Raw genomic sequence first — 25,882 nt, 5'->3', positions numbered from 1 at the left:
GCATCAGACGGTCAGCTGCCATTTTTTTCAGAGCGGCTGCATGTGACGTCAAGCAGCTGCCCCGAAAATACTCCCGACAACACTATTCCCCCCCCCCCTCCCCCAGTGGCCACCGCTGTCAATCACACTGCAGCTGCATCCTTCCTGATTGCGGCCGTAATTTGTAAGGTTGCGCGCATACAACATCCGGTACGCATGTGCAGACCACCTGGATGTGGCCGCTGCGAGCGATCGCGCGGCTGCAACCAGGTCTGAATGAGGGCCACTGTACAGTCAGTGCTGGGACAGGATGAATTTCCACCTGTGCTAGCCCCGCCCTTGAACATGTCATGCTGAGGTTCCAATGGTGGCTCTAGAGACTACCATATCAGGTACCTTGTAAGCTAAATGAAGGTGTCGTGAAGGAGCTCTGAATCTAATGTTACAATACAGGTAGGAAATGCTCTGTTACCTGTAGTTTTAACATTTTTGAAGTGTCATTCTAACTTTACCAAGCACCAACCTTGCCCATCTCCTAGAATACAAACAAACAGCATCCATTAATGGTCTTTTTGTGAACAACAAGTTTTTATTGATAAATAAGCACATTCATTGACTCTAATATAAATCAGCCTGGCTTGTTAACTAGTCACGATCATACTCACATGTGTAATTATTATTGTTTTTATTCTGCAGTAAGTTGTTCACTTTTTGTGTACAAATACTATATATACTACACATGGTGGTTGGTAGGGTTGTAGTTAAGAATCTTGTGTTGGCAATGGCTATACAGCTTGGTTTTATGTTTTCTATATCTGTTCCAGCTTTGGAAATAATAAAATAAGTTGTTTACATACACACACACACATATATATAGGACATAGCTCCTGACGAAGTCCTCTAGTGACGAAACGCGTTGGGCGTGGCTTACAAGTGCAAGACGAATCCTGTCTTCCGCCTGATACAGAGCAGACGGCATCTCCGGAAAATTACCACACTGACTGAATTACATCATTGCGGAGGAGGTTATCGGAGAAGTGGCTAAGTGCTTGAATGTGAACCTTGATGTACGTGGATATTTACACAAGTAAATTGTTACTTTTTACTATTATTCACTGGTGCGCTCTCCTTATTTTATTATCTAGAAATTTGTGGCTCCTGGCAGGAGTGGATGAGCAGGCACCTCATGTGTTGACCTAACAAACTCTGGATAAAACAAAGTGTGCGCGGATCTAAATTGTATATTATATATATATATATATATATATATATATATATATATATATATACACATACATACAGTATATGCACTAATTTAAACTTATTAAACACAAATTCTAAAATCTAAGCATACGTATGGCTGTTTAGTTTAGCAACACATTATCCAAAATGAAGCTACAATTTTGGGACTATTCAGAACCTTCAGAATCTGGACCTCCAGGCATTGCCATATAGTTATCCCAGGTAGTACTGCCGCTGGCACCAATCACACAACAAGCAAGACGTGTGCCGGCGTTTCCATTTTCCAAACTGGCGTGGTTATTTCCTTTCCCAAGATCATCAGCCAATTTGTGCACAACAATTGATTTACCACAAACAGAGTATGGGCCAAAGAGAGTAGCATCCAGGTATTTTATGTGCTGTTGGATCTTCCCGTCTTGGACATGGAAATTGCCAAAATCACCAGGGTGGTGTGGATGGTTTACAGATAATGGATTGTAGTGTCCGCCAGTAGAGTCGCAGCCGTTGCTGAGGTCTCCTAAGCTGTGGATGTGAATTGCTTTAGTAGATTCACCGGGCTCCTGGGAAAATCCTTTTAAAATGAAGTTGGCTTCTAGTTTCCCATGGGGATAGGACTGCTTCAGCAAGACTTGTCCTGTAACTTTGGGTTCAGTTGCATTGAGTTTAGGATTTGGCTGTAGATTACATATGGCATATGCAGTTCCATTAGGGTTATTCTGTATGGGAATTGCATAGAGCATGGAGTGCCATAGGTCATTCACTTTTTGGAACATATCCGTTAACATTTCAGCATCATTTGTTTGCTGCGTTACTGCTCTGGCATCACAGGATGTGTAAAAAAATAATATAATGGCCGGGTAAAGTACACCACACATGGTGGAAGGATTCCTGAAAAATAAAAACAGTTTTCATCTCAGTAATTACCAAAATATAAAGCTATCTGTAAGTACACAGAGGTAGTAATATATATATATATATATATATATATATATATGTATTTTTATGTCTGCTAAGATATCTTTCTGTAGCAACCACACTCTCTGCAGTGGTGCCGAGCTACTTAGACCGGGACCCTTTTCGATCTACTGGCATTAGCTCACTGCAGCACCCATTTATGGTGAGAGGCTAAGGGTTCACCCCTTCATTTCTCCATTGTATTTATTTTAATTATGTGAAAGTATATTAAATCTTTGTCATTTGGATCTAATAAATAATCCATATTTTTAAAACATGTTCCCTTCAATTTGGGTAATTATTACTGGAATATCCATTTGTTTTTGTTTTTTTACACCCATCCCCTTCATTAATTGTACAGTACTTTCCTTGATTTTGGAAATTGGTGTTTCTTTTATTGGAAGTGTTGTTTGGACTGATTCAAATCCAACTTAGGGGCCGATTCAGACCTGATCGCTGCTGTGCGTTTTCACACAGCGGGAGATCTGACATAAACTGCGCATGCACTGCAAGCGTAGGCACATCGCACGGCTACAAAGCGGATCGCCGCTCAGCGATGGCTTTGTGCGACGGATCCGTTCGCACGGGCAAACGCAAGGAGATTGACAGGAAGAGGGCATTTGTGGGTGTCAACTGACCGTTTTCAGGGAGTGGTTGGAAAAACACAGGCGTGTCCATGCATTTGCAGGGAGGGTTCCTGATGTCATATCCGGTCCCGGACAGGCTGATGTGATTGCAGCGGCTGAGTAAGTTCTGGGCTGCGCAGAGACTGCATAAAATGAGATTGCACACTTGAACAGCTAAAATACACTCCCCCTGTAGGTGGCGACTATCCGATCGCAGGGCTGCAAAAATCGCTGCCCAGCGATCAGGTCTGAATTACCTCCTTATTGCCCAATTATATGGTATCCTTTCACTATTTTATGTTACTTAAATGAATATCCTTACAAAGAACTAAGGAACAAATAGGGTTGAGGTTACCTATAAAAGGGGTAGACTAGATAGGCCAAGTGGTTCTTATCTGCCATCATAGTTATGAAGCAACCTATAAATCTACATATTCTACAGTTAACTTTAGTTACTCCTTTTCTTAACTTGTGGACAAGTTTATTTAATACTGCAAGAAGTATTGGAGACGGATTTAGTATGATATGCCGGCTGTCGGGACCACGGCGGGCAGGAGACCGGTGCCTGGATTCTGACAGCTGGAATACCGGCGGCGAGCGCAGCGTGTCCCCTCATGGGCTCACTGCGCTTGCCATGCTTCGGGCCAGGTGGCGACCTTCGGTCATCACAGGGTTATATTCCCCCTTGGGTGGTGGCATGGACCACCACCCAAGTGGAGATTCTGGGCGGCGGTTGGGATTCCAACCGTCGGTATTCCACCAGGTGTCGGGATTCCAGCATCTGGATCCTGACAGCCGGCAGATTGAATGCCTACCTTGCAGATGTGCGATACTGAAGAGAAGACTTGCCTAATGTTACTGCCGTCAATAGTGTTTAAAGAGATGGGAGCCTTGAGAACCTAATCGGGACAAGCCAATTTAGTGACCACAGAGGAACAGATAAAACTATGGAGTGATAAAATGTCACTTCTCAGTTTCCTAGACATTCGGGGCGTGTTCCAAGCAATAGTCCTCTTTGTAGAGATAAAAGACAATCTTGAATTGCCTCTCACTTTCCTATGACAATGCACAGAAATGCCTCAGTTGAATGAATTATTTAATTTGCTCTACTGAAGTCTGTAAACAGAGTGCTTACTTGAATGAGGAACTACGGGAAGACAATCTCATGCTCATTGAAATGGATGTCCACTTTGTGGAAAACCGTGATGAGGTCAATAAGTGAAGTACTATAGGTAATTTCCAGGATACTATCCCATTCTTTATTCTATACTCATAAAGCCCTTGCTTAGAATGTGGTGACCAGAGCATCAATGTTATATTGCAGTTCTAAAACCATCTTATAGAGCTGACCCACTGAAGTGGAGCCTGATAAAGGCAAAGAATTTCAGTGGCAGCTAAGGGGACGTAACCACGACCTCTAGAAAGGAAACTCAGTCATGAAGAAATTAATTGCCTTGCTCCCAATTTGGCAAGTTCCAGGTTAAGGCTTGTATGAAGCAGGGAAATATTTTGTTACCTATGCTTTTTCAGATGGAAAGTTTTCAAGTTAACAGCTTGAATTGAATGGAGCACTAACTCTGGAAACTTCTACAGAATATATTTTGGTGGAGCAGGTATGCTGAACTGAGAAGAGGCAGTCACCACTGTAAGAGCTGTTAATGTGTCGATATTTGCAATGTTGACAGTTATAGGGGTATATTCAATTAGGGTCGGATCCATTCCGACATGCATTTGTCGGAATGAATTCGACAAGGGCTATTCAAAGCCCATCTCAATTCGACTTTAAAAAATTAGAATTGAGATGGGGGGGAGGGGGAGAGGGGGAGAGCTGTGGGCAGACGGGGAGAGCCGCGGGCAGACGGGGGACAGCAGCACTGCAAGAGGATGTGTAATAGCCGCCAGACCTCACGGCAGCGTCCACCCGGCTCCAGCAAGCAGGACCTCAGTTGCTGGAGCCAGGTGGACGCTGCCGTGAGCGGCGACTATGACACATCCTCCTGCAGTGCTGTGCTGTAGCGCTGCTGTACCCCGTCTGCCCGCTGCTCTCCCCCCTCTCCTCCTCTCAGGTCTGATATCTCAGTTTGACTTTTTTTTAAGTCGAACTGAGATGGTCGGAAACGGGGGCCAAAACCTGTCGAATTTGGCCCCATTTCCAGCAGAAGTATGCGAATCGACAGCTATACCGACAATTCACATACTATTCGACAAGTCGAATTCCCCGACTTGTCGAAGAAAAATGCTGGGGGCTGAATAGGTCGGAACCCCTTCCGGCCTGAAAAAGTCGAAAACTGACGTCTTTTCGACAAGACGGCAGTTTCGACCTTAATTGAATATACCTCATAATGTCAACACTGTTGAAATGTCGACATTGACCATATTGGCATCCACATTATGTCAACATTTTCCCAATGTCAACGTGTGAAATGTCGACATTCTGTAGGGGTTCGTCATTAGTCTTTGGCAGTGGAGAGTTAGGCACTAGGTGGAGGTTTAAGGTTAAGCTATGGAAGTGGAGGCTAGGGTTAGGCACTAGGGTAGGGCTAGCGACACACTTCCCGCCAGAAGCGCTGCTGGATGTTTGAAGTCATTAGGACATCACCATTGGACCCGGAAGACACCAGGAAATTGTTGTTGACGTTCTAATTATGTTGACATTTAATCAGTGTTGACATGATGGATGTCAACATGATCATTGTCAACTTGTCAAGCATGGAAACATTACACCCATGCCGACATTCAACAAAATACCCCACACCCATTAAAGTGTACAAACACTGCATAAGGCCCTGCAGTACCCCCCAAAAAATGTAGGGAAATCTAGAAATTATTTGTCCAATATTTTAACAGATCACAACAGAACCATAATCATGATCCCATCTCATACATATGTATATTGCAGACCTTAGTGAACAGGCTGGTGACGGAGGCACTGGAAACCATAAATGCTGAATCAGTTTTACCTGTAGTAATGTTTAATTTTACTGCTAAACATTTGGATAAGATTAGGCTGAAGGGTCAGGAAGGGGTTTAAGGAAAGCTTAATGGGTAACTGTCTTGATTTCTGTCCATATGCAATACCAGTGTATTGTCAATGGATACATCCATATCAAGCCATTTGTGTAACTCCCATAGGCAATGGCTTCAGGTGCAACATGCTGGCTGGGCACTGAGATGGTGTAAGACAAATAAGCAATGCTGCTTCATTATATAAATACATGTCTGAAAAGCACAGAATTGAAAGAAAGAGAAAAGGAAATTTATTTAATAAAAATAAAAGGAGGGCATTTTCGTTTTCTGAAGCATCATTAGGCCTGAAACGACACCTGAGCATTCAGATCAGTGCTTACCTGATGACAGGCTGTTTTAGAAACATCTACCTGGATCTATTGACTACTCACAGATGTTTGTTCACCAAGTAACCTATGGATTTAATTTTATGAACTTTGGTAAAGTTTATCGAGAACGTGTGATTACTGGAAGGTTAAATACTATGTTCTGCCTCTACTAAGGTGGATAGGAAACTGCCAATTTAAGGCATGGAAAGAACATGGGCCCTCATTCCGAGTTGTTCGCTCTGTAATTTTCTTCGCATCGCAGCGAGTTTCCGCTAATTGCGCATGCGCAATGTTCGCACTGCGACTGCGCCAAGTAAATTTGCTATGAAGTTTGGTATTTTACTCACAGCATTACGAGGTATTTTCTTCGTTCTGGTGATCGGAGTGTGATTGACAGGAAGTGGGTGTTTCTGGGCGGAAACTGGCCGATTTATGGGATTGTGTGAAAAAACGCTGCCGTCTCTGGGAAAAACGCGGGAGTGGCTGAAGAAACGGGAGAGTGTCTGGGCGAACGCTAGGTGTGTTTGTGACGTCAAACCAGGAACGACAAGCACTGAACTGATCACACTGGAAGAGTAAGTCTCGAGCTACTCAGAAACTGCACAGAAAAATCTTTTTTCGCAATATTGCGAATACTTCGTTCGCAATTCTGCTAAGCTAAGATACACTCCCAGAGGGCGGCGGCTTAGCGTGTGTAATGCTGCGAAAAGCGGCTAGCGAGCGAACAACTCGGAATGAGGGCCATGGTTTTAGGTGGGATTCTGCAGCCTAAGCACGACGTGAGATGAATGCTTTGCCCACTGCTGATCACGCTGACGTCGATAGGCGTAATGAGGTGGAATCAAAGGCAGGTGTTGTTAAAGTCTATGGAGCCTCTTGAACTAAATTATGGTATAAAAAGTTTGCATAGAGCAGACATGAGGAGCGGAGGCTGCACCATGAGGACTTTGATGGAAATAGGTATTGCCATAGCTAGGACAATAAAATGGATAATGCAACAGTTCAAATTCTTTAACTGGAATATATCTAGATCAGGATGCTGTTCTGTTGTTGCCTAAACTTACCTGATAAGGAGTTGGTAATTTATTTCTGGGTACCAATGTATGTGTGTTTGGGCTCTTCCAGTACTAACCCCTGTTGTAATACCTCCCCATTGTTCAGAGATTCAATGATAATGCCTTCTGGGGCCACACTATTACCCCATAACGACAGGACATCGAGTGGTTTATATGCAGCTTTTATTATATTATTCTGGACTCTAAACAAATACAGCATTGTTTCTCTGACGTCCTAGTGGATGCTGGGGACTCCGTAAGGACCATGGGGAATAGCGGGCTCCGCAGGAGACTGGGCACTCTAAAGAAAGATTTAGTACTATCTGGTGTGCACTGGCTCCTCCCTCTATGCCCCTCCTCCAGACCTCAGTTAGAATCTGTGCCCGGACAGAGCTGGGTGCTTTTAGTGAGCTCTCCTGAGCTTGCTAATAAGAAAGTATTTTAGTTAGGTTTTTTATTTTCAGAGAGCTTCTGCTGGCAACAGACTCTCTGCTACGAGGGACTGAGGGGAGAGAAGCAAACCTACTAACTGCGGCTAGGTTGCGCTTCTTAGGCTACTGGACACCAAAAGCTCCAGAGGGATCGAACACAGGACCTGACCTTGTCGTCCGTTCCCGGAGCCGCGCCGCCGTCCCCCTCGCAGAGCCAGAAGACAGAAGCCGGCAGAAGCGGAGAAGACATCGAAATCGGTGGCAGAAGACTCCTGTCTTCACATGAGGTAGCGCACAGCACTGCAGCTGTGCGCCATTGCGCCCACACTAACCCACACACTCCGGTCACTGTAGGGTGCAGGGCGCAGGGGGGGGCGCCCTGGGCAGCAATTGTTACCTCCTGGCGAATGCTGCATATAGACAGTGGCACACTGTTATATGTATGAGCCCCCGCCATTTATTTTACTAAAAATCGCGGGACAGAAGCCCGCCGCTGAGGGGGCGGGGCCTTCTTCCTCAGCACTCACCAGCGCCATTTTCCTTCCACAGCTCCGCTGAGAGGAAGCTCCCCAGGCTCTCCCCTGCAGAATCACGGTAGAAGGGTAAAAAAGAGAGGGGGGGCACATAAATTTAGGCGCATAAACCATAATACAGCAGCTACTGGGTAAACACTAAGTTACTGTGTAATCCCTGGGTTATATAGCGCTGGGGTGTGTGCTGGCAGACTCTCTCTCTGTCTCTCCAAAAAGCCTTGTGGGGGTCCTGTCCTCATTTAGAGCTTCCCCTGTGTGTGTGGTGTGTCGGTACGCGTGTGTCGACATGTTTGACGAAAAGGGCTATGTGGAGGCAGAGCAAGTGCAGTTGACTGACGTGTCGCCGCCGACGGTGCCGACACCTGATTGGATGGATATGTGGAAGGTGTTAAATGATAATGTAAACTCCTTACATAAAAGGTTGGATAAAGCTGATACCTCGGGCCAGTCAGGGTCTCAACCCATGCCTGATCCTACAGCGCAGAGGCCCTCAGGGTCTCAAAAGCGCCCACTATCCAAAATGGTTGACACAGATGTCGACACGGATTCTGACTCCAGTGTCGATGACGATGATGCAAAATTGCAACCAAAAATGACAAAAGCTATACGTTACATGATTATAGCGATGAAGGATATTTTACACATATCAGAGGTAAACCCTGTCCCTGACAAGAGGGTTTATATGTATGGGGAGAAAAAGCAAGAGGTGACTTTTCCCCCTTCACATGAGTTAAATGAGTTATGTGAAAGAGCGTGGGATCCCCCGGATAAGAAAGTCCTGATTTCCAAAAGGTTACTTATGGCGTACCCTTTCCCGCCAGAGGACAGGGTGCGCTGGGAATCCTCCCCTAGGGTAGATAAAGCTCTGACACGCTTATCTAAGAAGGTGGCCCTGCCGTTGCAGGATACGGCCACCCTAAAGGATCCTGCAGATAGAAAGCAGGAAAGTATCCTGAAATCTGTTTATACACATTCAGGGACTCTACTGAGGCCGGCAATTGCGTCGGCGTGGATGTGTAGTGCTGTAGCAGCGTGGACAGATAATCTGTCTGAGGAAATGGATGCCTTAGACAGGGATACCATTATGCTGACCCTGGGGCATATAAAAGACACTATCCTATATATGAGGGATGCCCAGAGGGACATTTGCCTACTGGGCTCTAGAATTAATGCAATGTCAATTTCTGCCAGGAGGGTCCTGTGGACTCGGCAGTGGACAGGTGATGCCGACTCCAAAAAACACATGGAGGTGATACCTTACAAGGGTGAGGAATTGTTTGTGGACGGTCTCTCGGGCCTGGTTTCCACAGCTACTGCTGGGAAGTCAAACTTTTTGCCATATATTCCCTCACAACCGAAGAAAGCACCGTATTACCAAATGCAGTCCTTTCGCGCACAAAGAAGCAAGAAGGTCAGAGGTGCTTCCTTTCTTGCTAAAGGCAGGGGCAGAGGAAAAAAGCTGCACCTTACAGCTAGTTCCCAGGAACAGAAGTCCTCCCCGGCTTCCATTAAATCCACCGCATGACGCTGGGGCTCCATGGGTGGAGCCAGGAGCGGTGGGGGCGCGTCTCCGACATTTCAGCCACCAGTGGGTTCACTCACAGGTGGATCCCTGGGCTATACAGATTGTGTCTCAGGGATACAAGCTGGAATTCGAGGTGATGCCCCCTCAACGTTACCTAAAATCGGCCCTGCCAGCTTCCCCCATAGAAAGGGAAGTAGTGGTAGCGGCAATTCACAAGCTATTTCTCCAGCAGGTGGTGGTAAAGGTTCCCCTTCGTCAACAGGGGAAGGGATACTATTCCACAATGTTTGTGGTACCGAAACCGGACGGTTCGGTCAGACCTATATTAAATTTAAAGTCCCTGAACATTTATCTGAAAAGATTCAAGTTCAAGATGGAATCGCTCAGAGCGGTCATTGCAAGCCTGGAAGAGGGGGATTTTATGGTGTCTCTGGACATCAAGGATGCTTACTTGCATGTCCCCATTTATCCGCCTCATCAGGAGTACCTCAGATTTGTGGTACAGGACTGTCACTACCAATTCCAGACGTTGCCGTTTGGCCTGTCCACGGCACCGAGAATATTTACCAAGGTAATGGCAGAAATGATGGTGATCCTGAGAAAGCAAGGAGTCACAGTTATCCCATACTTGGACGATCTCCTCATAAAGGCGAGGTCGAGGGAGCAGTTGCAGATCAGCGTAACGCACTCACAGGAAGTGTTGCAACAGCATGGCTGGATTCTGAATATCCCAAACTCGCAGCTGATTCCTACGACGCGTCTGCCCTTTCTGGGCATGATTCTGGACACAGACCAGAAGAAGGTGTTTCTCCCGACGGAGAAGGCTCAAGAGCTTGTGATACAGAACAACAAAAGAAACTACTTGTTCAGCGCCTCAAACAAATCAATCATTTAAATAAAACCAACAAATTAAGGTACAACAGGCTCCTGAGACACTGCGCTTGCCACACCACTATGTGAGATGGATTGGAAGACTATAGAGCAAGAAAAGTGGCTGCGCTGTGTGTCAGCAGCTCTATAAAATAGAGAGCACAACGTATAAAATGTAAAGAATTTATTCTTTTAATCAATATAGTTATAAAACATGTGGGTTAATAATACACCTATATCTGTCTCAGGTGATATAAAGGTTCAGCCGTGTGATAAAAATGGCTATCCAATATATTAAATCCTAATTGTGCAATAGGGAGGGAACAGCTGACCGGCTGACCGCGGCAAGAAACCGCCTTTGACTCTCCGACAGCAGCTTGCTATCACCGCCGGCCAGCGATCACGAGAACAGGAGACGACCGCACATTTCCTCCTGGCGGCAGGTACTCAGCATTGGGTTACCCACCTTTCCGCTCCGCTGTGCAATCACATTGTGCATTTCAGCAGCTTGCTTCATCGCCGGCTGGCGATCAGGAATACAGGATACGATTATACATCTCTTTCTATTGGGAGGTGCTCGGCACTGGGCACCGCAATACTCCTCTCCTCTGTGCAGAACATCGGGCAACGCAGGACTCACTAGCCGGGGACGCCCGGCCAAGTTTATACCAGCCCTAGCCGGAGAGGTAGTATATGTTTACATTTATCTGGAACTACATCTACAAATTCTCCTGTTCCCTCCCTATTGCACAATTAGGATTTAATATATTGGATAGCCATTTTTATCACACGGCTGAACCTTTATATCACCTGAGACAGATATAGGTGTATTATTAACCCACATGTTTTATAACTATATTGATTAAGAGAATAAATTCTTTACATTTTATACGTTGTGCTCTCTATTTTATATAGCTGCTGACACACAGCGCAGCCACTTTTCTTGCTCAAGAGCTTGTGACTCTAGTCAGAGAACTCTTAAAACCGAAACAGGTGACGGTGCATCACTGCACGCGAGTCCTGGGAAAGATGGTGGCATCGTACGAAGCCATTCCCTTCGGCAGGTTCCATGCGAGGATCTTTCAATGGGATCTGTTGGACAAATGGTCCGGATCGCATCTTCAGATGCATCAGCTGATCACCCTGTCCCCCAGGGCCAGGGTGTCTCTTCTGTGGTGGCTACAGAGTGCTCACCTTCTCGAGGGCCGCAGATTCGGCATACAGGGCTGGGTCCTGGTGACCACGGATGCGAGCCTCCGAGGGTGGGGGGCAGTCACTCAGGGAAGAAACTTCCAAGGGTTGTGGTCAAGTCAGGAAACTTGTCTGCACATAAATATCCTGGAACTAAGGGCCATATTCAACGCCCTGAGTCAAGCGGAGCCCCTGCTTCGCAACCAACCGGTGCTGAATCAGTCAGACAACATCACCGCATTGGCTCATGTAAACCGCCAGGGCGGAACAAGAAGCAGAGTCGCGATGGCGGAGGCCACCAGGATTCTTCGGTGGGCGGAGAATCACGTACAAGCACTGTCAGCAGTGTTCATTCCGGGGGTGGACAACTGGGAAGCAGACTTCCTCAGCAGGCACGACCTTCACCTGGGAGAGTGGGGACTTCATCACGAAGTCTTCATTCAGATTGCAAATCGATGGGAACTGCCACAGGTAGACATGATGGCGTCCCGTCTCAACAAAAAGCTGCAACGGTATTGCGCCAGGTCAAGAGACCCTCAGGCGATAGCTGTGGACGCCCTGGTAACACCGTGGGTGTTCCAGTCGGTCTATGTGTTCCCTCCTCTTCCTCTCATACCCAAGGTACTGAGAATCGTAAGAAGAAGAGGAGTGAGAACAATACTCATTGTTCCGGATTGGCCAAGAAGGCCTTGGTACCCGGAATTGCAAGAAATGCTCACAGAGGACCCATGGCCTCTGCCTCTCAGACAGGACCTGTTGCAACAGGGGCCCTGCCTGTTCCAAGACTTACCGCGGCTACGTTTGACGGCATGGCGGTTGAACGCTGGATCCTAGCGGAAAAAGGCATTCCGGAGGAAGTTATTCCTACGCTGATAAAGGCTAGGAAGGACGTGACAGCAAAGCATTATCACCGCATATGGCGAAAATATGTTGCTTGGTGTGAGGCCAGGAAGGCCCCTACAGAGGAATTCCAACTGGGCAGATTTCTACACTTTCTACAGTCTGGAGTGACTATGGGCTTGAAGTTGGGATCCATAAAGGTCCAGATTTCGGCCCTATCCATTTTCTTTCAAAAGGAACTGGCGTCTCTTCCTGAAGTTCAGACGTTTGTTAAGGGAGTGCTACATATTCAGCCCCCTTTTGTGCCACCAGTGGCACCTTCGGATCTCAACGTGGTGTTGGGTTTCCTAAAATCCCACTGGTTTGAACCACTTAAGACCGTGGAGCTAAAGTATCTCACGTGGAAGGTGGTCATGCTATTGGCATTAGCTTCAGCTAGGCGTGTGTCAGAATTAGCGGCTTTGTCATGTAAAAGCCCCTATCTGGTTTTTCATATGGACAGGGCAGAATTGCGGACTCGTCCCCAATTTCTGCCAAAGGTGGTGTCATCTTTTCATTTGAACCAACCTATTGTAGTGCCTGCGGCTACTCGTGACTTGGAGGATTCCAGGTTACTAGATGTAGTCAGGGCTTTGAAGATTTATGTAGCCCGAACGGCTGGAGTCAGGAAAACTGACTCGCTGTTTATCCTATATGCCCCCAACAAGTTGGGTGCTCCTGCTTCAAAGCAAACCGTTGCCCGCTGGATCTGTAACACGATTCAGCAGGCTCATTCTGCGGCTGGATTGCCGCATCCAAAATCAGTGAAAGCCCATTCCACAAGGAAGGTGGGCTCTTCTTGGGCGGCTGCCCGAGGGGTCTCGGCATTACAGCTTTGCCGAGCTGCTACTTGGTCGGGTTCAAACACATTTGCAAAATTCTACAAGTTTGATACCCTGGCTGAGGAGGACCTTGAGTTTGCCCATTCGGTGCTGCAGAGTCATCCGCACTCTCCCGCCCATTTGGGAGCTTTGGTATAATCCCCATGGTCCTTACGGAGTCCCCAGCATCCACTAGGACGTCAGAGAAAATAAGATTTTACTTACCGGTAAATCTATTTCTCGTAGTCCGTAGTGGATGCTGGGCGTCCGTCCCAAGTGCGGACTTTCTGCAATACGTGTACATAGTTATTGCTTAATAATGGGTTATGTTATGTTGGCATCCATTGTTGATGCCCTGTTGTTGTTCATACTGTTGACTGGATAAGTGTATCACAAGTTATACGGTGTGATTGGTGTGGCTGGTATGAGTCTTACCCGAGATTCCAAAATCCTTTCCTTATAATGTCTGCTCTTCCGGGCACAGTTTCCTTAACTGAGGTCTGGAGGAGGGGCATAGAGGGAGGAGCCAGTGCACACCAGATAGTACTAAATCTTTCTTTAGAGTGCCCAGTCTCCTGCGGAGCCCGCTATTCCCCATGGTCCTTACGGAGTCCCCAGCATCCACTACGGACTACGAGAAATAGATTTACCGGTAAGTAAAATCTTATTTTTTGTCGTACACTTGCCACCTCCATTTGTATAAAGTTGGGTGGCATTGCAAACTGGTCAGTCAGATGTACAACACTGCACAACTAGCATAGAGTGTCCCCCACCCAGAGGTAGAGGAGGACATAAGTTGGTGCATTATAGGTGAGAGGATCATTAACTTAGGACTTACTGATCTCTTTAACCCTTTCACAGAAGAACAGAGTTTGTGCCCACAGAGCTTGCTTTAAGATGTTGCCAGGCAACGATGGCTAGATGGGCAGATAATTTACATATACTGTTGCCTCCATGATGTTCTCTGATCTTGTGTTCTGTAAACAGACATCTCACTGATGAACTCCATCTACTCCTTCCTAACACCATTATATATGATAGCCTAGATATTCTGGAGCTATGCCTTCTCTTTTTGATAGTTCCCTTCTATGTACTATCCACAAAGAGTACATTTTAAAGTATTAAGACCAGAAGAACAGAGCTTACAATGCAGTATATTGTGTGGGCTATTTGTATCACTGTTTTATCAGTGTGCATTCTATGGCTATGCCCGTCAGATATTCACAACAGAACACATTTCTCTTAGGGTATGTACACACGGTGAGATAAATCTGTGAGATTTTGACTATATAGTCAAAATCTTATGAAAAGTTAGTGCACATCTCATGGTGCTAGGCAGCTTGCGATACAGATTCGATCCCGGTGTGCGCTCCCGTGGGGTCGGTATCGTAAGGCTAGATAGACTGTGCAGGAAAGTCAATCTTGACTATCTAGTGTACTACGTAGTACAAATTATAGTCAAAATTGGCACTTAGTCAAAATCATACATAAACAAAATCTCAAGCACAGATAGTCAAAATCTGTACTATCTGTGCTATCTGGGCTCTGGGGGAGTTCAAGAGAAATTGGATAGTCAAAATCGAACATAGCAGGGATCTCACCGTGTGAACATTAAAATGCAATACAAACATTAAGAAATAGTTCTGGTAAACACAGATCTCTCACTTCATACTGGATGACACGCCAAGAACTCATAATATTAGCACAAACAACCATGAAGTAAATAGCGAACAGCATAAGTAACTACAAAAAAAAGTAAAATAAACTCTTGTAAAAACTGGCACCGCAATAACAAAACTCTAACAATAGCATAGACAGCAACACTATATATATGGGTTAAGCAATGAAATTCTAACAACATCTGCCTAATGTAATTTGTCTGTTGCAATGATTGCTCATTGTGCATATTTTTCTTTGCTATGAATGAAATGAAAGTTACCTCTGCAGTTGTTTGCAGACAGTGGAAGGAGATGAGTAGTAGAGATGAAAGGACCGTGTGTTCAGAATGTAATCAGTCTGGGATGTGTAGTGGTTTTATAATACGGAGAAGGGGTGGGGGTGGGGGGTCACACTGACTTAACAGCTGCTTGGTTAGAATACACATTCCAGTGTTCAACAAATCTTCGCTGACGCACATGATGTAGCCAGCAGTTCAGTAGGTAAAAGACTACAAGTATTTGGCAAATACAAATTTTCAAAAACACTTGCTTCAATGTTTGCTTTTTGTCTGTAGCATGTATTATTTGCAGGATGCATGTTACTATAACTTGATGTGATTCAAATTATGCCATTTAAGAAATAACAGTGAGTAAATTTCTACAGTGCCTCGTATTTTTAATACAGTTATCTTCCCTTACCTTGTGCAGTCATATGATAGAGTACAGCATAATTGGATAAAGCTCCCATTTTCAAGCCGGCTGTGCGTGTGTCTAATTCACAAAACACAGTGTTTTCATAAAATACAGGCAGTCACTCAGAGAGTGGTAGAGTGGAGCAGCAGTATTTGAGTGTTCTGCAAGGACATTTAGATTGACAACTGTATTTAGTTTTGCGGGGCTGAAAGTCTGGTTCGGGAAGTCCAGTAAAAGGGAATGGTAATAGTCAATGCAGGAGTTTATGGGGTCAATCCTATTAGCCATGAGTTCCCACATACGGTACCTTCAGACTCTGGGATTTTTGTCCACAGCCCCATAGAGTTGTATACTGAAATCCGCAAGTCTGGGGTGAGATTGGGTCATGAGGGGGGTGAGTTGCGATCCAGTTGCTGTCATGCCTACGCCTTTGCAACAGCAACTCACCCCCTCCCCCTAATGGGATTGACAGCTATGAGTGTATGAATTCATTTTTTTTCAGTGATACAAAAGTGCATATTTGTAAATGTTTCTTGGGTGCATGTAACGGAATTGGAGATAGATTGGATGCAGGGAACAAAATGCAGTCCTGTCAAGGATAACACCTGTGCAGTTTGGGGCATAAGGGTGGCCAAAGACAAGGCCTGATGACACGGAGGTATATGGATGACACTTGTACCAGGCCTGAGATGCTGAGACGCCTAGGTCACTCATGTGCCCATTGGCACAATCTGGGTGGCTCAAAGAAACCTGGGAGTCTTCCTGCATCAAATAAACTTCCTGTGATAAAACGGTCTACAAACCAACCTTAGGAGAAAATGTCTTTGGCATTCTGTCACTGGCAATTGGGAGATATTTTCAGAGACGTATGTAATCTGCACTCCAGCAAACTCGCTATTATTAAAAAAAAAAACTATGCAAACTCGAAAAACACTTAAATGGTTGTCGTGACTCTCGATGCTGAAATATCATGCAAAATTAAGTAGTAAAGATTTTGCTTCTTTGAAATTAAGAAGACCCCTATCATTTCAAATATGCAATGAGTAATTTAACTCATATTTATTTTAGCCTCCATAAAAATGTTATTCCTACTTATTTCAACTCTGTACTTACCTGGAAGAGATGGGGGTCCCCAAAAACAGGAGTGTTGCCGGGCCTGCCAATGACCACATACACTCAGATTTTTCAGTTCCAAACTAACAAACAAACAAACAAATTTAAAGCTGTTTATTTATCAAGGGTCGGGTTGTTAAACCAGTCATTTTGCGTCATGTTTTCTGCCAGATATTTGAAAAGGCAGAAATAGAAACGGAAAGAAACTCTCTTGTTTGGGGCACTCTTTTCTATGAAAAAAATGTGAATTTAGTTAAAACGTAACTTTTATTTAAGTACAACATAGAATAGATATATCATCGCCTCTGAGATAAATTTTTCATAGGACATAACACTTAGAAAAACTCTAATGTTGGCGAAATGATTAAAAGAAATTTTACTACCTTGACTCGATCCAAACATATAGGCAGTCCTATATAAGTATATTCACAGTATAATACTATTATGTAAATGTCCGGAGCTTAAAATATAAATAACAAAGTACTGTTTGCTTCGTCAATTGTAGGTCAAACTGACACTTGGTTGCCTCAAAGCAAATCCACAGACACAAAAAATAAATAAATAAATGACATTTGCAATTAGTCACACAATTTTGGAGTGGCTGACCAAAATATGAATAACAAAGTACAAAATGCTTCCATGTGAGGAAATTCATCAATTGTAGGTCAAACCAACCATACTGAAAATCCTGTTAACCACTAATGCAAAAGTATTTGAGATGGACTGCATATGTAACTCCAATGTTTTGTGTGGCTGAACGCCAATGTCATTATTTATTTATTGTGACCGTGAATTTGTTTTGGTCTAATAAGCGCCAATTTGACCTACAAACTCTTGGAGGACTCTTGGAATCTGCCAGCATCTTTATTGACCAATATCTGAGACATCACGTGCACAGCCTTCCATCATATCACCAGGACACTGCCGACATCTTAAAAAAACTGCACAATGTCACATTAGATGAAGACCACTACATTGTGACCATGGTTGCTGAGTCCCCATACATCAGTATTAGATATAAGAACAGCATAGCAGCAGTCAAATATTTCCTAGCAATGGAAGGAATGAACAGTTTTCATAATTTTCTGATTGAATTACTAGAATTAATTTTGAACAAAAAATAAGATTTTACTTACCGATAAATCTATTTCTCGTAGTCCGTAGTGGATGCTGGGGACTCCGTCAGGACCATGGGGATAGCGGCTCCGCAGGAGACAGGGCACAAAAGTAAAAGCTTTAGGATCAGGTGGTGTGCACTGGCTCCTCCCCCTATGACCCTCCTCCAAGCCTCAGTTAGGATACTGTGCCCGGACGAGCGTACACAATAAGGAAGGATTTTGAATCCCGGGTAAGACTCATACCAGCCACACCAATCACACTGTACAACCTGTGATCTGAACCCAGTTTACAGCATGATAACAGCGGAGCCTCTGAAAAGATGGCTCACAACAATAATAACCCGATTTTTGTAACAATAACTATGTACAAGTAATGCAGACAATCCGCACTTGGGATGGGCGCCCAGCATCCACTACGGACTACGAGAAATAGATTTATCGGTAAGTAAAATCTTATTTTCTCTGGCGTCCTAGTGGATGCTGGGGACTCCGTCGGGACCATGGGGATTATACCAAAGCTCCCAAACGGGCGGGAGAGTGCGGATGACTCTGCAGCACCGAATGAGAGAACTCCAGGTCCTCTTTAGCCAGGGTATCAAATTTGTAGAATTTTACAAACGTGTTCTCCCCCGACCACGTAGCTGCTCGGCAGAGTTGTAATGCCGAGACCCCTCGGGCAGCCGCCCAGGATGAGCCCACCTTCCTTGTGGAATGGGCCTTGACAGATTTAGGCTGTGGCAGGCCTGCCACAGAATGTGCAAGTTGAAATGTGCTACAAATCCAACGAGCAATCGTCTGCTTAGAAGCAAGAACACCCAGTTTGTTGGGTGCATACAGGATAACAGCGAGTCAGTTTTCCTGACTTCAGCCGTCCTGGAAACCTATATTTTCAGGGCCCTGACAACATCTAGCAACTTGGAGTCCTCCAAGTCCCTAGTAGCCGCAGGTACCACAATAAGCTGGTTCAGGTGAAACGCTGACACCACCTTAGGAAGAAACTGGGGACGAGTCCGCAGCTCTGCCCTGTCCGAATGGACAATCAGATATGGCTTTTGTGAGACAAAGCCGCCAATTTTGACACTCGCCTGGCCGAGGCCAGGGCCAACAGCATGGTCACTTTTCATGTGAGATATTTCAAATCCACAGATTTGAGCGGTTTAAAATGTGATTTGAGGAATCCCAGAACTACGTTGAGATCCCACAGTGCCACTGGAGGCACAAAAAGGGGGTTGTATATGCAATACTCCCTTGACAAACTTCTGGACTTCAGGAACTGAAGCCAATTCTTTCTGGAAGAAAATTGACAGGGCCGAAATTTGAACCTTAATGGACCCCAATTTGAGGCCCATAGACACTCCTGTTTGCAGGAAATGCAGGAATCGACCGAGTTGAAATTTCTTCGTGGGGCCTTCCTGGCCTCACACCACGCAACATATTTTCGCCACATGTGGTGATAATGTTTTGCGGTCACCTCCTTCCTGGTTTTGACCAGGGTAGGAATGACCTCTTCCGGAATGCCTTTTTCCCTTAGGATCTGGCGTTCCACCGCCATGCCGTCAAACGCAGCCGCGGTAAGTCTTGGAACAGACCTGGTACTTGCTGAAGCAAGTCCCTTCTTAGCGGCAGAGGCCATGAGTCCTCTGTGAGCATTTCTTGAAGTTCCGGGTGCCACGTCCTTCTTGGCCAATCCGGAGCCACGAGTATAGTTCTTACTCCTCTACGTCTTATAATTCTCAGTACCTTGGTTATGAGAAGCAGAGGAGGGAACACATACACCGACTGGTACACCCACGGTGTTACCAGAACGTCCACAGATATTGCTTGAGGGTCTCTTGACCTGGCGCAATACCTGTCCAGTTTTTTGTTCAGGCGGGACGCCATCATGTCCACCTTTGGTCTTTCCCAACGGTTCACAATCATGTGGAATACTTCCCGATGAAGTCCCCACTCTCCCGGGTGGAGGTCGTGCCTGCTGAGGAAGTCTGCTTCCCAGTTGTCCACTCCCGGAATGAACACTGCTGACAGTGCTATCACATGATTTTTCGCCCAGCGAAGAATCCTTGCAGTTTCTGCCATTGCCCTCCTGCTTCTTGTGCCGCCCTGTCTGTTTATGTGGGCGACTGCCGTGATATTGTCCCACTGGATCAATACCGGCTGACCTTGAAGCAGAGGTCTTGCTAAGCTTAGAACATTGTAAATTGCCCTTAGCTCCAGTATATTTATGTGGAGAGAAGTCTCCAGACTTGATCACACTCCCTGGAAATTTTTTCCCTGTGTGACTGCTCCCCAGCCTCTCAGGCTGGCATCCGTGGTCACCAGGACCCAGTCCTGAATGCCGAATCTGCGGCCCTTTAGTAGATGAGCACTCTGCAGCCACCGCAGAAGAAACACCCTTGTCCTTGGAGACAGGGTTATCCGCTGATGCATCTGAAGATGCGATCCGGACCATTTTTCCAGCAGATCCCACTGAAAAGTTCTTGCGTGAAATCTACCGAATGGAATCGCTTCGTAAGAAGCCACCATTTTTCCCAGGACCCTTGTGCAATGATGCACTGACACTTTTCCTGGTTTTAGGAGGTTCCTGACTAGCTCGGATAACTCCCTGGCTTTCTTCTCCGGGAGAAACACCTTTTTCTGGACTGTGTCCAGAATCATCCCTAGGAACAGCAGACGTGTCGTCGGAAACAGCTGCGGTTTTGGAATATTTAGAATCCACCCGTGCTGTCGTAGAACTACTTGAGATAGTGCTACTCCGACCTCCAACTGTTCTCTGGACCTTGCCCCTATCAGGAGATCGTCCATTTTCTTTGAAGAAGAATCATCATTTCGGCCATTACCTTGGTAAGGACCCGGGGTGCCGTGGACAATCCAACCGGCAGCGTCTGAAACTGATAGTGACAGTTCTGTACCACGAACCTGAGGTACCCTTGGTGAGAAGGGCAAATTGGGACATGGAGGTAAGCATCCCTGATGTCCCGGGACACCATATAGTCCCCTTCTTCCTGGTTCGCTATCACTGCTCTGAGTGACTCCATCTTGATTTGAACCTTTGTATGTAAGTGTTCAACTATTTCAGATTTAGAATAGGTCTCACCGAGCCGTCTGGCTTCAGTACCACAATATAGTGTGGAATAATACCCCTTTCCTTGTTGTAGGAGGGGTACTTTGATTATCACCTGCTGGGAATACAGCTTGTGAATTGTTTCCACTACTGCCTCCCTATCGGAGGGAGACGTTGGTAAAGCAGACTTCAGGAACCTGCGAGGGGGAGACGTCTCGAATTTCCAATCTGTACCCCTGGGATACTACTTGTAGGATCCAGGGGTCCACTTGCGAGTGAGCCCACTGCGTGCTGAAACTCTTGAGACGACCCCCCCCACCGCACCCTAATCCGCTTGTACGGCCCCAGCGTCATGCTGAGGACTTGGCAGAAGCGGTGGAGGGCTTCTGTTTCTGGGAATGGGCTGCCTGCTGCAGTCTTCTTCCCTTTCCTCTATCCCATGGCAGATATGACTGGCCTTTTGCCCGCTTGCCCTTATGGGGACGAAAGGACTGAGGCTGAAAAGACGTTGTCTTTTTCTCCTTTATACGGCAATACTTCCATGTGCCGTTTGGAATCTGCATCACCTGACCACTGTCGTGTCCATAAACAACTTCTGGCAGATATGGACATCGCACTTACTCTTGATGCCAGAGTGCAAATATCCCTCTGTGCATCTCGCATATATAGAAATGCATCCTTTAAATGCTCTATAGTCAATAAAATACTGTCCCTGTCAAGGGTATCAATATTTTCAGTCAGGGAATCCGACCAAGCCACCCCAGCGCTGCACATCCAGGCTGAGGCGATCGCTGGTCGCAGTATAACACCAGTATGTGTGTATATACTTTTTAGGATATTTTCCAGCCTCCTATCAGCTGGCTCCTTGAGGGCGGCCCTATCTGGAGACGGTACCGCCACTTGTTTTGATAAGCATGTGAGCGCCTTATCCACCCTAAGGGGTGTTTCCCAACGCGCCCTAACTTCTGGCGGGAAAGGGTATACCGCCAATAATTTTCTATCGGGGGAAACCCACGCATCATCACACACTTCATTTAATTTATCTGATTCAGGAAAAACTACAGGTAGTTTTTTCACACTCCACATAATACCCTTTTTTGTGGTACTTGTAGTATCAGAAATATGTAACACCTCCTTCATTGCCCTTAACAAGTAACGTGTGGCCCTAAAGGAAAATACGTTTGTTTCTTCACCGTCGACACTGGAGTCAGTGTCCGTGTCTGTGTCTGTGTCGACCGACTGAGGTAAAAGGACGTTCTAACGCCCCTGACGGTGTTTGAGACGCCTGGACAGGTACTAATTGGTTTGCCGGCCGTCTCATGTCGTCAACCGACCTTGCAGCGTGTTGACATTATCACGTAATTCCTTAAATAAGCCATCCATTCCAGTGTCGACTCCCTAGAGAGTGACATCACCACTACAGGCAATTGCTCCGCCTCCTCACCAACATCGTCCTCATACATGTCGACACACACGTACCGACACACAGCACACACACAGGGAATGCTCTGATAGAGGACAGGACCCCACTAGCCCTTTGGGGAGACAGAGGGAGAGTTTGCCAGCACACACCAAAAACGCTATAATTATACAGGGACAACCTTTATATAAGTGTTTTTCCCTTATAGCATTTTAATATATATATATATATATATATCGCCAAATAAGTGCCCCCCCTCTCTGTTTTAACCCTGTTTCTGTAGTGCAGTGCAGGGGAGAGCCTGGGAGCCTTCCCACCAGCATTTCTGTGAGGGAAAATGGCGCTGTGTGCTGAGGAGAATAGGCCCCGCCCCCTTTTCGGCGGGCTTCTTCTCCCGTTTTTCTGAGACCTGGCAGGGGTTAAATACATCCATATAGCCCCCAGGGGCTATATGTGATGTATTTTTAGCCAGAATAAGGTACTATCATTGCTGCCCAGGGCGCCCCCCCCAGCGCCCTGCACCCTCAGTGACCGCTGCTATGAAGTGTGCTGACAACAATGGCGCACAGCTGCAGTGCTGTGCGCTACCTTATGAAGACTGAAAAGTCTTCTGCCGCCGGTTTCTGGACCTCTTCACTTTTCGGCATCTGCAAGGGGGTCGGCGGCGCGGCTCCGGGACGAACCCCAGGGTGAGACCTGTGTTCCGACTCCCTCTGGAGCTAATGGTGTCCAGTAGCCTAAGAAGCCAATCCATCCTGCACGCAGGTGAGTTCACTTCTCTCCCCTAAGTCCCTCGATGCAGTGAGCCTGTTGCCAGCAGGACTCACTGAAAATAAGAAACCTAACAAAACTTTTACTCTAAGCAGCTCTTTAGGAGAGCCACCTAGATTGCACCCTTCTCGGCCGGGTACAAAAATCTAACTGAGGCTTGGAGGAGGGTCATAGGGGGAGGAGCCAGTGCACACCACCTGATCCTAAAGCTTTTACTTTTGTGCCCTGTCTCCTGCGGAGCCGCTATCCCCATGGTCCTGACGGAGTCCCCAGCATCCACTAGGACGTCAGAGAAACTATTTAACATTCAATGATAGATTCTTTTTACAAACACGCGCTACAGCAATGGGCACAGCCTGCGCCCCTACTTACACCAACCTATTCTTAGATTGGTGGGAACAGGAACACATTTTTAGTGAAATCAATGAGTACTACACCAGCCAAATCACAGGTTGGTAATATTGGTACACTGATGACATTCTAATGATCTGGCACGGAAACATTGCAGATTTACAGAGATTCATCAAAATACTAAACGATAATGAATTAAACATCAAGTTGACCTCTGAATGGAGCAATGTGGAAGTAACTTTTCTGGACTTACACCTATACAAATACCCCAATAGAGCATTTATAACATAACTCTGTAGAAAAGAAACTGCCAGTAATAGTTTACTACATCAAAAGAGTGCACATCTCCCAACATCTATTAAAAACATCCCCAAAGGGGAGCTCTTACGTTTGCAAGGAAATTACACTGATGACAACATATGTAAAGAGAAATGTGAGGAACTCACCAAAAGACTTCTCAACAGTAAAAGACCTATCAAGAGTGCGATTTACCATACCTCCAAACTCAAAAGAGAATCTTTCATCTTCAAATCAGAAGAAGGATAATGGTGCCAACAAGATTCATTGGGGGGGAATGGGGGGGGGGCAAGGTGGCAGCTCGCCCCCCGCAAAGATGAGAGAGCCGCCTACCTACTGTAGCAGAGGAGCGGTAGACGGTCAGGTGAAATACCGCTGCAGAGACCAGCAATAGTGCTCAAACAGGAACTTTAGTCTTCTCCTTTTCACTTAAATTTAACTTAACTGTACAGAATGCCATCAGCATTCTGGGGCATAAAAAAGGAGGAGATCCAATTTGCAGAAAGGATCTCCTCTGAGAACATTGGGGATACAAACATGACAGCAAAAGCCCAGCTGGCTGTGGTCTTAGAAACATAGAATTTGGCGGCAGATAAGAACCACTTGGCCCATCTAGTCTGCCCCTTTTTTTACCATATTTTTATCGCAACCTTATTTGATCCTTATTTCTTTGTAAGGATATCCTTATGTCTACCCCTTGCATGTTTGCATTGCTCTACTGTTTTAGCCTATACCACCTCCAGTGGCAAACGCAGGATTTTTAGAGAGGGATTTCCAAATGTAATCCACAATTTCCCACTCTGCGGAACATTGGAGCAAGCGTGGGAGTGTGGGGGAACTTAGTACCGACCCTGGACATTAATGTACACATTGGTCTTGTTATACATTGGATACTGTATATAATACAGTATTAATATTTAACACTATAGTCTCTAGTTTAGGGTGTATCAAACCTATTTAACTAATATAAATAAAATAAGTGTTCAGGAAAAGGTTAAACCTCCCATAATAAAAACACAAACATTATAGTTTCAGTAGGAGACAGAACTGCACCTCCTAAGCTCACATTCTTTCACCTCATGGTAAGGCACCTGTCTCTTTTGCCTAGCAGCTACTGTCTGGTCCAGTGCATAGATGGAGCACTGAGATCCATACACATAGCAAACTTGGTAGAAGAAGCTGCTACCACTGGGTTTGTGCAGCAGCTCATCTCTGTCCCTTACACTGCATGATGTGGCTGCATCTCAGATAATTGTATTATATACTACTATTATTGCTGTCATAATTTGAACTGCTGGCCAAGAGGAGGGGGTTTATTGGCAACCGGAACCCCCCCCCTGCGTTTGCCTATGACCTATGATGGGAGGCTATTCCACTTGTCCAGTATCCTTTCCGTGAAGTAATTTTTCCTCAAATTTCCCCTGAACCTCCCCCCCTCGAGTCTCAGTGCATGTCCTCGTGTCCTGTTGCTTCTCTTCATTTGGAGAATGTTTCCCTCCTGGACTTTGTTAAAACTATTGATATATTTCATAGTTCTCTTCTCCAAACTATTCATATTGAGATTTTTTTAGTCTTTTTGAGTATGTTTTGTGATGTAGGCCATGCACCATTTTAGTTGCCCTTCTTTGTACAGTCTCTAATGTATTAATATCCTTTTGAAGATATGGCCTCCAGAATTGAACACAGTAATCTAGATGAGGCCGTACCAATGACCTATACAGTGGCATTATTACTTCTTTCTTTCTGCTGCTGATTCCTCTCCCAATGCAGCCAAGCATCTGACTAGCCTTCCTCATTGCTGTGTTACATTGCTTACCTGCCTTTAAGTCACCTGAAATAGTGACTCCAAGATCCCTTTCCTCCTCAGTACTTTCCAGTATAATGCCATTAATACTATATTTAGCCTTTAGAGTTTGACGACCCAAGTGCATGATTTAGCATTTTTTGGAAATAAACTGT

General features: G+C 45.6%; 1 protein-coding gene across 5 annotated transcripts in view; it reads right to left on the bottom strand.

Annotated features, from left to right (window-relative positions):
- Positions 1–548: 548 nt before the first annotated feature.
- Positions 549–25,882, bottom strand: part of SOD3 (superoxide dismutase 3) — a 97,575-nt gene continuing 72,241 nt past the window's right edge. For 2 of the 5 annotated variants that reach the window (XM_063921802.1, XM_063921792.1), the window contains exons 2-4: positions 16,906–16,988; positions 15,799–15,870; positions 549–2,109 (exon numbers count right to left, since the gene is read on the bottom strand). In XM_063921802.1, coding sequence (XP_063777872.1) covers positions 1,389–2,109; positions 15,799–15,870; positions 16,906–16,964 — 852 coding nt within the window. In that variant the 5' untranslated portion in view covers positions 16,965–16,988 and the 3' untranslated portion in view covers positions 549–1,388. The remainder of the gene's footprint in view (positions 2,110–15,798; positions 15,871–16,905; positions 16,989–25,882) is intronic. The other 3 variants (XM_063921821.1, XM_063921828.1, XM_063921812.1) reach the window with 2 other exon arrangements.

Source organism: Pseudophryne corroboree, chromosome 1 (genome assembly GCF_028390025.1).
Source record: "Pseudophryne corroboree isolate aPseCor3 chromosome 1, aPseCor3.hap2, whole genome shotgun sequence".
Classification (NCBI taxonomy): Eukaryota; Metazoa; Chordata; class Amphibia; order Anura; family Myobatrachidae; genus Pseudophryne; species Pseudophryne corroboree.
This window is presented reverse-complemented; position numbering and strand designations above follow the sequence as displayed.